General features: G+C 45.9%; 1 protein-coding gene across 1 annotated transcript; it reads right to left on the reverse strand.

The window, feature by feature from the left end:
• Positions 1 to 8,280: 8,280 nt before the first annotated feature.
• LOC148142838 (uncharacterized) lies at positions 8,281 to 13,694 on the reverse strand. The gene is made up of 2 exons (XM_087975656.1): positions 13,617 to 13,694; positions 8,281 to 9,894 (listed from the first exon to the last, which is right to left on the reverse strand). Exon 2 carries the CDS (start codon positions 9,500 to 9,502, stop codon positions 8,819 to 8,821), a length of 684 nt encoding a protein of 227 aa, XP_087831782.1. The 5' UTR covers positions 9,503 to 9,894; positions 13,617 to 13,694; the 3' UTR covers positions 8,281 to 8,818.
• Between the last annotated feature and the right edge of the window lie 294 nt (positions 13,695 to 13,988).

Consider the following 13,988-nt stretch of genomic DNA (forward strand, 5'->3'; position numbering starts at 1 on the left):
TTTCCTGATGACAGACTTGATTCACATTCAAGACCCTTCTATTGTCATTAAATGATCTACGGCCCTTAATAAACCAAGTCTGCTCCTCATTTATGATATATGGCAGCACCCTCTCCAGCCTCAATGCTAATGTTTTAGAGAGAATGTTAAAATCTACAGTTAGCAAGGATATCGGTCTGTATCATGCACAATCTTCTGGATCTTTTCCTTTTTTGAGAATAAGGGAGATATTCACCTCATTCAGTGAAGGCAGGAGGCAGCCCTGACTATTTCTGTAGTTTTACATGTTCATAAGTGGGCCAGCTAATACTCCTGTGAACTCTTTGTAAAATCCAACCTGAAAGCCCTCTGGGCCAGGTGCCTTACCGCTCTGAAATTGCCTAATTGCATCAAGTATTTCCTGGGTTGTTAGGGAAGCATTCAGGACCGATACATGTTTTGGGGTTAAGTCCGGAAATGCCAGGCTTTTAAAAAAGGACTGCATCCTCCTGGCTCTACCTTCACAATCCTGCGATCAGAATAAAACTTTCTGAAGATTGCGTTGATCCTTTTAGGATCGTGAGTCAGAGTACCAGCATTTTCCCTGATAGCTGTGATAGCTTGAGAGGCCATTTTTTTTACTTGCAAGAAATGCTAAGCATCTACCAGGTTTATCACTAAATTCATATAATCTTTGTTTTGCAAATAATATTTCCTTCTTTGCCGTTAAGGTGAAGGCGGTATTCAGAGCTGTCCTAAGGGCTGTAATCCTTTGTAATTTGGCAATAGAAGGTCTGTCAGCGTATGCTGTTTCAGCTGCTATTAAGCGAGCCTCAAGTAGACGCTGTTGGTTTCCCTTTAATTTTTTCTGGGTCACCAAGTATGAAATGATCAGACCTCGTGCATAAGCTTCAATAGTCTCCCACATCATTGACGGGTTACTGGCCGTACCTGAATTAATTTCCAAGAAAGCTTTAAATTCTTGAGAAAAATATTTTGCAAATTTACTATCCTTCGTTAAGAAGGAACCCATACACCAATGTCAGGGGGATGCCTCATTGTTCCTAGCCTTGATTTCCATATACACAACAGCATGATCAGAAATTATCATATCACCTATTTTACAGGATGATATGGAATTTAAAAAACTCGAGGGGGCAAAAAACATGTCAATTCTCGTGTGACATTTATGTGGATGAGAGTAAAAAGAGAAATCTCTGCCTTGTGGGTGGAGGCACCTCCACACATCTAATAATCCTAATTCTTGAATCAAATCTGCCAATTGGCTAGATCTGGGGGATACACCCGCAGTACACTCTTGGGTAAGCTGCCTATTTCCGGCTCCATAATGCAATTAGAGTCTCCCCCTATAATTGTATGACGAGCACCGAGAGCCATCAGTTTGGAGAAGGCTTCCTTTATAAATTTGAAAGGATGCGCCGGGGGACAATACTGCTTTAAAATCCCATATTCCTCTCCATTTATAAGGGCTTTAATTAGTATATATCGCCCAGATTCATCTTTTATCTGACTTAGGATTTTGAAAGGAAGATTCTTCCAAATAAGAATAACTACTCCCCTACTTTTTGAGCTGAAGGAAGGAAAGAAGGCCTGATCAAATCCACCCTGTTGGAATTTCAAGTGTTCTTTATCCAATAAATGGGCCTCCTGTAGGAGAGCTATATCAACCCTTTCTTTTTTGACGTTTGATAATATTTTCTTCCTTTTGATTGGAGAATTACTCCCCTTGACATTCCAGGTGTACCATTTAATTGAATGACTCACCATAATCGTCCAGGCAAGTCCGAGACCCCCCGGGAGGAGAAACACCATCCAAAACACCACGAGCATAGACCATAGAAAATTCACAAAGAGATTCTTTATTACACTCACACTAACATAATAAAAAACTATTTCCAAATAAAAAAAACAAAAACATATTTAAATGGAGATTTTCCCTCATTTCCTTTCCGAAAACCCACCATATCCTCTCCCAACCAGTGCCCCACCCTCGACCCAGGAACCCCATAATAAAGTGAAGAAAATTCAAGTGTATGCCCAAGCTAAAGGTAACAATGAGTACCCTCCCTACCCGCCCACACCAACACTTAGATATATTTGGTGATGTTAATACCACGTATCAACATATAAAACTATAAAATTACAGTCTCAGCAGATAATAATTAATTATGATAATACAAAATAACAGGGGGAAAACAACCCAGCTTTAAAAGAAACAGAAAAAATAAGACAAAGCAGAGACCCCTCCTCACCTAAATCTACTAGGCCTGGCCTGATCCAGCCTCCAGATTCAATAACTGTGGAAGCCACTGCTCCAGAAACGTTTTAAACTGGCCTTCCTCTTCCCATGGGGGAAGGCCCAGCAAACAAATATTTTCGACGACCTTGATTTTCGAGGTCGTTAATGTGATCTTCCAAGGCCCGGATTCGCTGTTCGAGAGTCCAGACCCGACCCACGGCTGATTCTGCAGCAGCCTCGGAGGTCGCAGCCTTTAGCTCCGCCCCTCCGACTCGATGTTCGATTCTTTCAATATCTCGGTTGTGCTTCTGCAGCGCGACCGAGAGCGACTCCCACCTGCTCCTGGACTCTTCTATGAAGGTGGCGATCTTCTCTTCAAGCTTAGAAATCACTGCAACAAGGCTTGCTACCATAGTTAAGTCCCCTGGGGCAGCTGCAGACGCCTCTGCTGCAGCTGTGGAGGGGTTCCTATGTGCTGCGAACTGCGGGCATTCTTTCCTTTAGTCATTTTAACAGGGCACTAAATTGCTCAAGTTTGGTGCAAAATAACTAGCTGTATTTAAATAAAACCTATTTAAATGATTTGGAAGACAGGCAGCCTACTTTGCCTGAGTCTTGGGCAGAGCACGACAGACTCAGACTTGCTGGGTCGCCGCCATCTTGGATTTCCTCCACCCAGGTGCACCTTAAATGAATCTACCGTCCCTGCCTCTACTTCTGCTGGCAATGCATTCCAGACATCTAACACCCTCCGAGTAAAGTACTTTCTGTGTGCATCTCCAACATGATGTCCCAACTCCTGTACTCAGCATGTGAACAATGAAGGCAAGTGTGCGAAACACCTTCTTCACCCCTGTCTACCAGTGATGTAACTTTCAAGAACAATGAACCCAAACACCCCCAGGTCTCTGTTCTACAACATGACCCAGGCCCTAATATTACCTGTACAAGTCCTGCCCTACTTTATTTTAGTAAAATGCAACCCCTCACTTATATCCATACCTCTCTCATACACACGCTCTCTCTCAGACATACACATACACCATCCTCTCAACACACTCACCCTCTCGCAAGCTCATTCTCCATCACAATCACACTTTATCAAGCATGCACACATGCAAAGACACACTCACTGATGCACAGTCTTATACACAAACACACTTTCCTGATGAAAGGCTTTTCCCCGAAAGGTTGATTTTCCTGCTCCTCGGATGCTGCCTGACTTGCTACAACACCACATTCTTGATCCTAAACTTATTACCCTTTAGTTCTGTGCTCCCCCATCCAAAGGAAAATACCATGTCTATTTACCCTATCCATGTCCCTCATGATGATATGAAAGTGTATAAGGTCACTCCTCAGACTCTGGCACACTACGGAAAACAGTCCCAGCCTATCCTTATGTCTCTCCTCACCCGGGTAACCATGACACATTCCTGAGGCCGTAAAGTCTGCTCCCTCCCTGGATTCACTCCAGTTGCCACAAGTGAGCCTGTTCCACAATCATTAAGATCACGGCTGACCTGTCCATCGTCTCATCTCCTCCTCCCTGCAGTCACAAGGAACCCCTTAATTCCCCTACCAGGCAAAACCCACCCAACTGTGTTTTGAATATACTTAGTGAAGCTGCCTCTATTGCTTCCTTGGCCAGAGTATTCCATAGATTTTGATGGAAGCCCTTTTGCCCAAAACATCGATTTTCCTGCTCCTCGGATGCTGCCTGACTTGCTGTGCTTTTCCAGTACCACTCTAATCTAGACTGTTCCATAGATTCATGACCCTCTGGGAAAAGCAGTTCCTCCGCATCTCTGTCTGAAAGCTACTCCCTCTAACCTTGAGGCCTAGTCTCACCCACCAGCAGAAATGACCGGACAGGGTAATGCAATGGCATTGGGAAGATGTTTCCATTGGTAGGAGAGACTAGGACCAGAGGGCACAGCTTTAAGAATAAAGGGAAGACCTTTAGGAACAGAGATAAGCGATGTCTCCTTTTCTGCCAACAGCGAGGAGCATGGACACCAGCGGGCATGTGTGCTGTTGTTCACACTGAGGAGCAGACACAATATGCTATGTGGCGATGCTGGTGTTATTGACAGATTTAAAGTGTTCAAATGCCAAGGGGAAGAAATAAAGAGTAGAGCCACAGTTCTTTTTCCTCATGTGGTTCAACATTTTATAGCTTTTGCATTTTGTCTGGCTGCTCAACTACTTTTTTAATGTCTTTTTGTCAGTGTAGGGTTGAGGTTCACAACAAGAGGGCATAGGTTATAGGGTGAGAGCAGAACGATATGAAAGGTATCTAAGTTGCAACTTTTCCATGCAGAGGGTGGTGCACGTCTGGAATGAACTGCCAGAGGAAGTAGTGAAAAAAAGCCAGTATAATTACAGCACTTAAAACACATCTGGATGGGTATATGAAAAGGAAGGATTTAGAGGGATATGAGCCAAGTGTTGGCAAATGGGACTAGATCAATTTAGGATATCTGGTTGGCATGCACAGGTTGGACCGAATGGGTCTGTTTCCGTGTTGTACATATGTGACTTTAAATAATAAAGTCTACTTTTCCAAATAACAAACTATATCCATGTTAACAAGGCTTAGTGCATCACATGCTTTACTAACCATTCTCAACAGGTCCTGCCCCTTCAATGACTGAGGAACATATACATGCTCGTGCATAATCTCCTTCACTAGTATTTACACACTAACCTCAGCAATTGCACAAGTAACAGTAAAGGGCAAACAGCACAAGGATTAAACAGACAGTGAGGGGCAAACAGCACAAGGATTAAACACACAGTGAGGGGTAAACAGCACAAGGATTAAACAGTGAGGGGTAAACAGCACAAGGATTAAACAAACAGTGAGGGTAAACAGCACAAGGATTAAACACACAGTGAGGGGGAAACAGCACAAGCACCAGTAAAAGCAGATGGAAAGTGAGTGTAAAATATCACTATGACAGGACAGGCCCCACATTCCTTCCCCTCCGTCCCCCCCACAACCTGCCTCACCTTTCACCTCCCGGGCCCAGTACCTTCCAGGTGGCCCCATAGTTGACACAGGGGCCGCCCCACGACCAGTAGAACTCCACCACCCAGGCGGCCGACGAGTTCCCAAGCAGGCCCTTAACCCCATCCGCCTCCAGAATGCTCACCGGCTCCTGCCTGCTGTACAGCCGGCCGGTGTGGCCGTGACACAGCAGCTGCGCCAGGAAGGCGGCGGTGCCCAGTGACGGGTGTCTGCCCCGGGCCGCACGGCGCCATTTTCCTAACGGCCGCCCTCCCGCCGCTTCCCCGCTCGAGCGACTTCTCCTCCCAACCGCCTTCGCCCCCGCGTGACGTCTGCACGGGGCCGGGGAGCCTCACCGTCACCAAGCAACAGCACCTCGCGCTCCAACTGCTCATTCACAAAAACAAACTCTCCTGTCTCGCTCTGCAGCTGCAGGGGGGACACTGCCACGTTTCCAGGAGCCCTGTCAACATTGGGAAAGCTCACGGCTCAATTTAAACAGATATTCCGACATCTAACGGAACGGTGTCATATCTAAAGGGGGAAATCTGCATTTTAAAGGGACATGAATATTTGCGGAAATACCCCGTTAAAATGAAGAGATGGAAATGGACGAGATTACATTTCAAAGGGATGTGGCACATTCAAAGGGATATCTTAATATGCAAAGTGACGCAGTTATATCTAAATGAATCTACATTTCGAAGAGACGTTGCCCTAATTATAAGTAGAGACAATAGGTGTGAATTCTGTCTGTGTCCCAACGTTGAGTCAGACTGACATTTTTCTTAGAAAAGCTCTGCATTTAAATTACATTCTTGAGAAGCTAAGTTATAGATTCGGGTGTAGGTTAGGGAGGATTGGCCGTGCTAAGTTACCCATAGTGACTAGGGATGTACAGGTTCGGGTGGCTTGGCCATGGAAATATGGAGTAAGGGGTTGGATATGGCTGGGATACTGTTCAGAGGGCCAGAGAGTAATAGATGGGCTGAATGGCCTGCATCCACATTGTTGGGATTGTATGACCCTCCCCATAAAGTATCCATTTTTTCTGCATCTATCCTGTCAAGCCCCTTTCAGAATTCTACTGGTTTCAATAAAGGTATGCAGCACAGAAACAGACACTTCGGTCCAATTCGTCCATGCCGACCAGGATTCCAAACTAAACCAGTCCCACGTGCCTGCATTTGGCCCATAATCCCTCTCAACCTTTCTATTCATGTACCCATCCAAATGCTGTTTAAACGTTGTAAATGTACCGGCAACTACCACATCATCAGTAAGTTCATTCCATATACAAAGCCACCCTCTTTCAAAATGTTGCCCCTCCGGTTCCTTTTAAATCTCTCTCCTCACCTTAAGTAATATGCCCCCAAGTTTTGAGCTCCCCGATGCTAAGCAAGAGCCCTTTGCTATTCAGCCTCCCTCCACTCCTCATTTTATCAATCTCAATGATGTCACCCCCTCACCTCCTCTCCTCCAGTGAATAAAGTCCCAGCCTCTCCTTACAACTCAAACCCTCCAGCCCTGGCAACTTCCTGGTAAATCTTTACCGAATCCTCTCTTATAAGTTTCTTCTGATTACAGGGCCACCAGAACTGTACTCAGTGCTCTGAAAGTGGCCTCACCAACATCCGAAACAACCTCAACATGATGTCCCAACCCCTGTACTCAATGGTGTGAACAATGAATGCTATGCTGCTAAATGCCTTCTTAACTGCCCTGTCAATCAGTGATGCAACTTCTAACGAACTATGTACCTGAACACCACTCCCCCATGTCTGTCTGTTCTATAACATGACCCAGGGCCCTACCATTATCTGTACAAGTCCTGCCCTTTCTTGTTTTAGCAAAATGCAACCCCTTGCTTGTATTAATACCTCTCTCACACATGCTCCCCCTCAGACACACACACACACACCCTAATACTCTCTCAGGCTTATACTCCATCACACTCACACTTTACCAAGCATGTACACACTCTCACGCACAAACTCACATGCACCCACACACAATTCTATGGGGTGAATTTGTATTGGCAGAATTATATTTGCAGATGTATTCAATTTTGCTCAAAAAGCACACAATTTCCAGGCAGTCAATCCATGTAATATTTTATGAATTTGGAAATAGAACCAGTCTGACTCAAGATTGGAATACTGTCAGACTCAATTCTCAGGAAGAAAGTGAGGACTGAAGATGCTGGAGATCAGAGCTGAAAAGGTGTTGCTGGAAAAGCGCAGCAGGTCAGGCAGCATCCAAGTAGCAGTAGAATCGAAGTTTCGGGCATGAGCCCTTCTTCAGCCCTTTCCTAAAGAAGGGCTCATGCCCAAAACGTCGATTCTCCTGCTCCTTGGATGCTGCCTGACCTGCTGTTCTTTTCCAGCAACACATTTTCAGACTCAATTCTCACACCTTTAAATGCATTGTCTGAGCTGAGATGTCATCTTATTTATAAAACCTTAAGTCATCTCAAGAATGTGACTTAAAAGATGTTCTGGCAGTTACACATTAATGAACCAATACCTGCACCCATTCGAAGAGATGAAAGACTTGACAGCAATCTAGGCTTGTTCAATATATTCTATCAGTTGCATGATACTGATCTTTTGATATACATTCTGTGTCTTACAATGCTGCTCCACAGCTACCCGATGAAGGAGCAGCACTCAGAAAGCTAGTGCTTCCAAATAAACCTGTTGGACAACAACCTGGTATTGGGTGATTTCTTTTTAACTTTATCAACCCAGACTAATACCGATACCTCCACATCATTTCTAGTGAACACAGCCCACACCTCCTGGTGCTGTCAGTAAACTTTACAATGCTGATGAAACAACGCAGTACCTGAAAGATTTACAATTTCTCACGATACTCGCTTCTCATTCACTGCTCCATCTGATACATGACATTGGAAACTCAGTGCAGGAGGCTGAAACGAAGGAGCAGCTTTAAACTAAAAACCTCTTGGAGCTCAAAGCTTTCAATGAGAGTCTGAGCCCGGTGGCAAGTTCAGGTAACCTTTATTGTGACTCAACTTAGTTACATCTTCAGATTCCCCCCTGCAAAAAGGCATAGACAAAGTAGCTGCTTTTTAAACAGCTCAAGATCAAAGCCCACACATACCCCACTGTCTTTACTATTGGGCAGCACCAGGTTGTAATTGGATCCTTGTTACAGCCGTAATCCGGAGGAAGTATTGCCTCACTCAGCAATTTCAACCCATACCCTGTATCCTGGTAAGTTTCTCCCTGCTCATTTGCCAGTGGGGAGAGGGCAGTGCAGAGTCAACCAGATTGCTGTGGGTCTGGAGTCATGTGTAGGCCAGACCGAGTGAAGGATGCAGATGGAACGACTGAATGAATACTCTCCCACAATGGCGGTTCCCTTTCCTAACAAGGGAGAGAGTGAATCAGATGGGGGCTTTCTCCCCCGCATCACACACTCCCTCTGCCATCTGTCGTGGTGGGATTCAAACCCGGGAGTCCCCGGAACCGGATTGATAGTCCAATCGATAATGGCACTTGACCGTTACTCCTTCAATCCCCCTGCGATGGCACGTGAACTCACTGGTGCTTCCGCAGGTGGGAGAAGCGGGTGAAGCCCTTCCCGCACTGACGGCAGGTGAACGGCCTCTCCCCGGTGTGGACCTCCTGGTGCCTCAGCAGGGTGGAAGATGTGCTGAAGGCCTTCCCACACTCGGGGCAACTGAAGGGCCTTTCCCCCGTGTGGACCCGCTGGTGGGTCAGCAGGGTGGAGACCTGAGTAAAGGTCTTCCCACACTCGGGGCAGCTGAAGGGCCTCTCCCCCGTGTGGACCCGCTGGTGGGTCAGCAGGGGGGAGACCCGAGTAAAGGCCTTCCCGCACTCAGGGCAGTTGAAGAGCCTCTCCCCCGTGTGGATCCGCTGGAGGATCTGGAGGCTGGAGTAATTGCTGAAGGCCTTCCCGCACTCAGGGCAGGTGAACGGCCTCTCCCCCGTGTGGACCCGCCGGTGGGCCAACAGGCAGAGAAAAACATGAAGACCTTCCCACAATCTGGGCAGCTGAAGGGCCTTTCCCCTGTGTGGTCCCGCTGGTGGGCCAGCAGGTGGGAGGAATGTCTGAAGGCCTTCCCACAGACAGGGCAGGGGAATGGCCTCTCCCCGGTGTGACTGCGCCGATGAGTCTCCAGGGCAGACTCCAGGACCTTTCCCACAGTTGCCACACTTCCACGGTTTCTCCATGAGGCGGGATTCCTCAGGTTTCTCCATGGATGAAGCTTCAGCCGCACACAATCGAATTTCCAGCCCCTTCCTGTCGTGAATTCCTCTTTCCAGGTCGTATAGCTGCTACACACTCCACGCACAGTGCGCTGCAACAGTGGGGTCTCTCGTCCAGTCCCAGTGATGCTGAAAACATACTCACTCAGTCAGGAACCAAAAAGCTTTGAACCCTCTCACAAAAATCAGTCGAAAATCGTTGCGGTCCTGGTGGACTGAGTGACTGTCAGACATTGATGGCGAAGTGAGGATCGCAAATGCTGGAGAGTCAGTCGAAAAATGTGGCACTGGAAAAGCATCCGAGGAGCAGGAGGGTCAATGTTTTGGGTATAAGCCCTTCATCTGTTGATTGAGAAACTTCCGCCATCAGATCTTCAAATATGCTGTAAAAAGAGATTACAAAAGTCATCACTGCCAGTGCAGGGTAGAAATTCTGAACAAGCAATTCTACTTTCTGCAGAACATTCTTTTCTTTTATTATTCCACAAAATTGAAAGCACCATCCCACTCTCTCTCCCCCTCTGTTCTCACTCCCCTCTAACCAATTCCCCTGAAGGTGCTGATTCAGGATCTTACAGGGGCAGAAAAGCAAAAACATCAAGACTGACATCTCTCTGAATTTTGGATTCCTCCACCTGAAAGTTAATATCTTTCACAACACTGGGATCCTGCTGAGAGTGAGCAGGTCTTATTTTGGGAAGCAAACACAATGTGTGTCAATTCAGGGTGAACCTGCCACGCAGTTTCTTTAGGAACAACCAGACACAAAATGGTTAACATCCCTGGGAAGGGGAAGCAAAATGACACCAGAGAGAAATTGAATATACTGACATGGCAAACATTAGTGGAAAGCCAGAGTCATAGAGGTAGACAGTACAGAAACAGACCCTTCGGTCCAACTCGTCTGTACCGACCAGATATCGTAAATCAATCTGGAACCGTTTGCTCACATTGGCCCATAGCTGGGGTCATCCCTACCCCCTGTCCTGAGACCTTGATGCCTCCAAGCTGACCTTCAAAGGTTCGGTTTTTCCCTCCATTCTTTCCCGGTTGTCTTTTGTAAGTTTTGAAAACTTTCCCAATCCTCTGAGTATAGGATTTGGGAAGTTGTGTTGTCGCAGTACAGGACATTGGTTAGGCCACATTTGGAACATTGCGCACAATTCTGGTTTCCTTCCTATCAGTAAGATGTTGTGAAACTTGAAAGGGCTCAGAAACATTTACAAGGATATTGCCAGGGTTGGAGGATTTGAGCTAAAGGGAGGCTAAGGCTGTTTTCCCTGGAGCGTTGGAGGCTAAGGGGTGACCTTATAGAGGTTTATAAAATCATGAAGGGCATGGATAGGATAAATAGGCAAAATCTTTTCCCTGCGGTGGGGGGAGGGGGAGGTCCAGAACAAGAGGGCATAGGATAAAGGTGATGGGGGAAAAAAAACCAAAAGAGATCTGAGGGGCAACCTTTTCATACAGAGGGTAGTAAATGTATAGAATGAGCTGCAGGAGGAAGTGGTGGAGGCTGGTCCAAATACAACATTCAAAAGGCAGCTGGATGGGTACGTGAATGGGAAGAGTTTGGAGGGATATGGGCCAAGTGCTGGTAAATAGGATAGATTAATTTCAAATATCTAGTCAGCATGGACAAGATGGACTCTTTCTGTACTGTACAGCTCTATGGCCATCTACTTCATTTTGAAATTTTTGCACTACCACTTGGAACACCCTGTTAGGGTTCAGAGAGTGCCAGGTCCTGACATCTCCTTCCTCACGTCTCCTGTGTATTTTAAATCAATAGTACCATTTGTATGTAACTGGGTTAGTACTTTAAACACAGACACATACAATATAATCAGAATTTCTATTCGGTACAGACAGGGATGACTTGTTTCAACTTTGCTAACAGGGTATCAGAAGCGGGGGATCTGCAGACAGAAATCTTGGAAGAAATTCCATAACAAGATCTGACAGGGTCACTCAATATCATTGGGGTGGGTTGAGTCTGGAAAGAGAAATCCGTTCGACCTGCTTCAAAAGGTACTGGACATCAGTGTGAGCAGAGGAGCACTCAGAGAGGAACACACCAGTGAACTGAGCTTTAACTGGTTGCACAGAATGAGTGTATGTGTCCCAGTGAACTGACTTTGGAAAAGAGCTTTAACCAGTTACACAGACTGAGAGGGGGGCTGGGGCATTTATTTTACCCTGGAGCATCAGAGCCTGTGGGCTGACCTTAGAGAGGTTTATAAAATCATGAGGGGCATAGATAGGGCAAATAGCCTAGGTCTTTACCCGCCAGTGTGGGGGAGTCAAAAACCAGAAGGCATAGGTTTAAGGTGAGAAGGGAAAGATTTAAAAGGAGCCTAAGGGACAACTTTTCATGCAGAGGGTTGTGCATGTCTGAAATGAACTGCCAGAGGAAGTGGTGGAGGTGGGTACAATTGCAATGTTTAAGAGGCATTTGGTTGGGTATATGAATAGGAAGGGTTTGGAGGGATATGGGCCGGGTGCAGCCAGGGGGGATTAGATTGGGTTGGAATATCTGGTCGGCATGGATGAGTTGGGCCGAAGGGTCTGTTTCCGTGCTGTACAGCTTTATGACTCTATGACTAGCACTCGGAGCATGGCTCCTTCATCAGGTAATTGTGGAGAATAAAATCATAAGGCACAGAATGGATGGAAAAACATTACAGTGCACTGAAATGATATATGGAAAAACACTGGATTGTTAAGTCTTTCATCTTTTAATATGGGCTGCTCATATCATTCATTTGTAAATCCCAGAATTTCCTGAAAGACATCTTCTTGAGATAACTCAAGGTTTTATAACAAAACGTGACATCTCAGCTCTGACAATGCATTAAAGGTGTGAATTCAGAGTCTGTCTGTATCCCAATCTTGAGTCAGACTGGTTCTATTTCCAAAGTGGAATTTACAAAATATTACATGGATTGAACAGCCTGCAGATTGTGCATTTTTGAGAAAAATAGAATGTCTCTGCAAATATAATTCTGCAAATACAAATTCACGCCCATGGATGTATGTGTGTGAATGAGACAGAGAAAAGTCTATTTTGTGCTGTATATCCCTATGTCTACTTGATAACAGATGCTTTATTTCTGTTGGTGTAAATATTGTTGTAAATCAAAGCGGGGTATGAATAGTTAGATGTTAGGGTGAGAGAATGCCTCAAGAGGGGCACTATAAGAATCCTGGGAGAGCCCTATTTCTGGTTTACTTCCTCATGAACAAACATTAAGCATCAGCATTTATTTATTTCTAATTTTGTTCTGTTTCTCTTGTTTGATTCCCAGCTAGGACTACACTCTGTGTCTGGATGGTTGACAGGCTGAGAGATTGTGGCTTGAGTCTTGAATAACTGAATGTTTTATTGTTCCAGAAGGTGTGGGGGTGGGGATCAAGGCTTCAGCAGAAATCCAGCAGAGCAGAGAACAGACCAATATCTTACTCTGTGGGAAACTGAAATCCGAGCTGATCGTGGCTGATATATCCATTGGCTCAGCTCTTCTTCCCTGCATTATCCCAACTACCCTTAATTCCCTGACCATGAAAACCCATTCAATTGTGTCTTGAATATACTTAATGAAGATGCCTTTACTGATTCCTTTGGCAGAGAACTCCATAGATTGACTACTCTCAAGGAAAAGCAGTTCCTCCTCATCTGTCCTAAATGGCACGGTGGCACAATGAGTAGCACTGCTGCCTCACAGCGCCAGAGATCCGGGTTCAATTCCTGCCTCGGGCAACTGTCTGTGTGGGTTTCCTCCGGGTGCTCTGGTTTCGTCCCACAGTCCAAACATGTGCGGGTTAGGTGAATTGGCCATGCTAAATTGCCTGTAGTGTCAGGTGAAGGGATAAATGTAGGGGAATGGATCTGGGTGGGTTGCTCTACTTGTTGGAGTAGTGCATCCACCACGACCTCTGGACATTCATTCCATACATGAACCACTCTCTGTTTATGAAAACCTTTTCCCGAATCGGTCCACGCCATGCATTCATTTGCAGCAACCGAAAGGCAAGGGAAGAAAAAAGATTGAATCCAAGAATGAAAAAAAAGGAGAAGGAGTTGAGAAGAGAGTGCCGTACTCACAGATGGTTGACAGAGTAGGAAGGTTGCAGTCTGGAACAAACTCACTCTTCATTCAGGGACAGAGCAGCAGCAGCTTCCGAAGCTCGTGTTCCAACTTCTGCAGTCAGACAATAGGAAGGCACTGATTGGCAGGAGGACCAGTCACCTTCCGGTCCTCCAAGACTTCCGATTGGTCCACCAAAAGAAAGTCGCGATGCGGGCTTTGCGTGCAGTGAGGAGCATGCGCAGTTTCATCCTTGTACCGACGAGCATGCGCAGTCTGCTCTGTGGCGATGCCGTTGCTGACAGAATTTAAGTGTCTGAATGCCAACAGAAGTTAAAAAGGGGAGAGCCCCCCTTTCTTCCCCCTGTGATATTTACCTTTCCTACACG

The sequence above is a fragment of the Chiloscyllium plagiosum genome, unplaced genomic scaffold, assembly GCF_037043375.1.
Source record: "Chiloscyllium plagiosum isolate Xiang-an unplaced genomic scaffold, Cpla_swu_hap1 HiC_scaffold_27, whole genome shotgun sequence".
NCBI classification, from domain to species: Eukaryota; Metazoa; Chordata; class Chondrichthyes; order Orectolobiformes; family Hemiscylliidae; genus Chiloscyllium; species Chiloscyllium plagiosum.

What these genes read in the sequence shown, in the direction of transcription:
- LOC148142838 (XM_087975656.1), bottom strand. Translation starts at nt 9,502, where the DNA reads ATGGAGAAACCTGAGGAATCCCGCCTCATGGAGAAACCGTGGAAGTGT.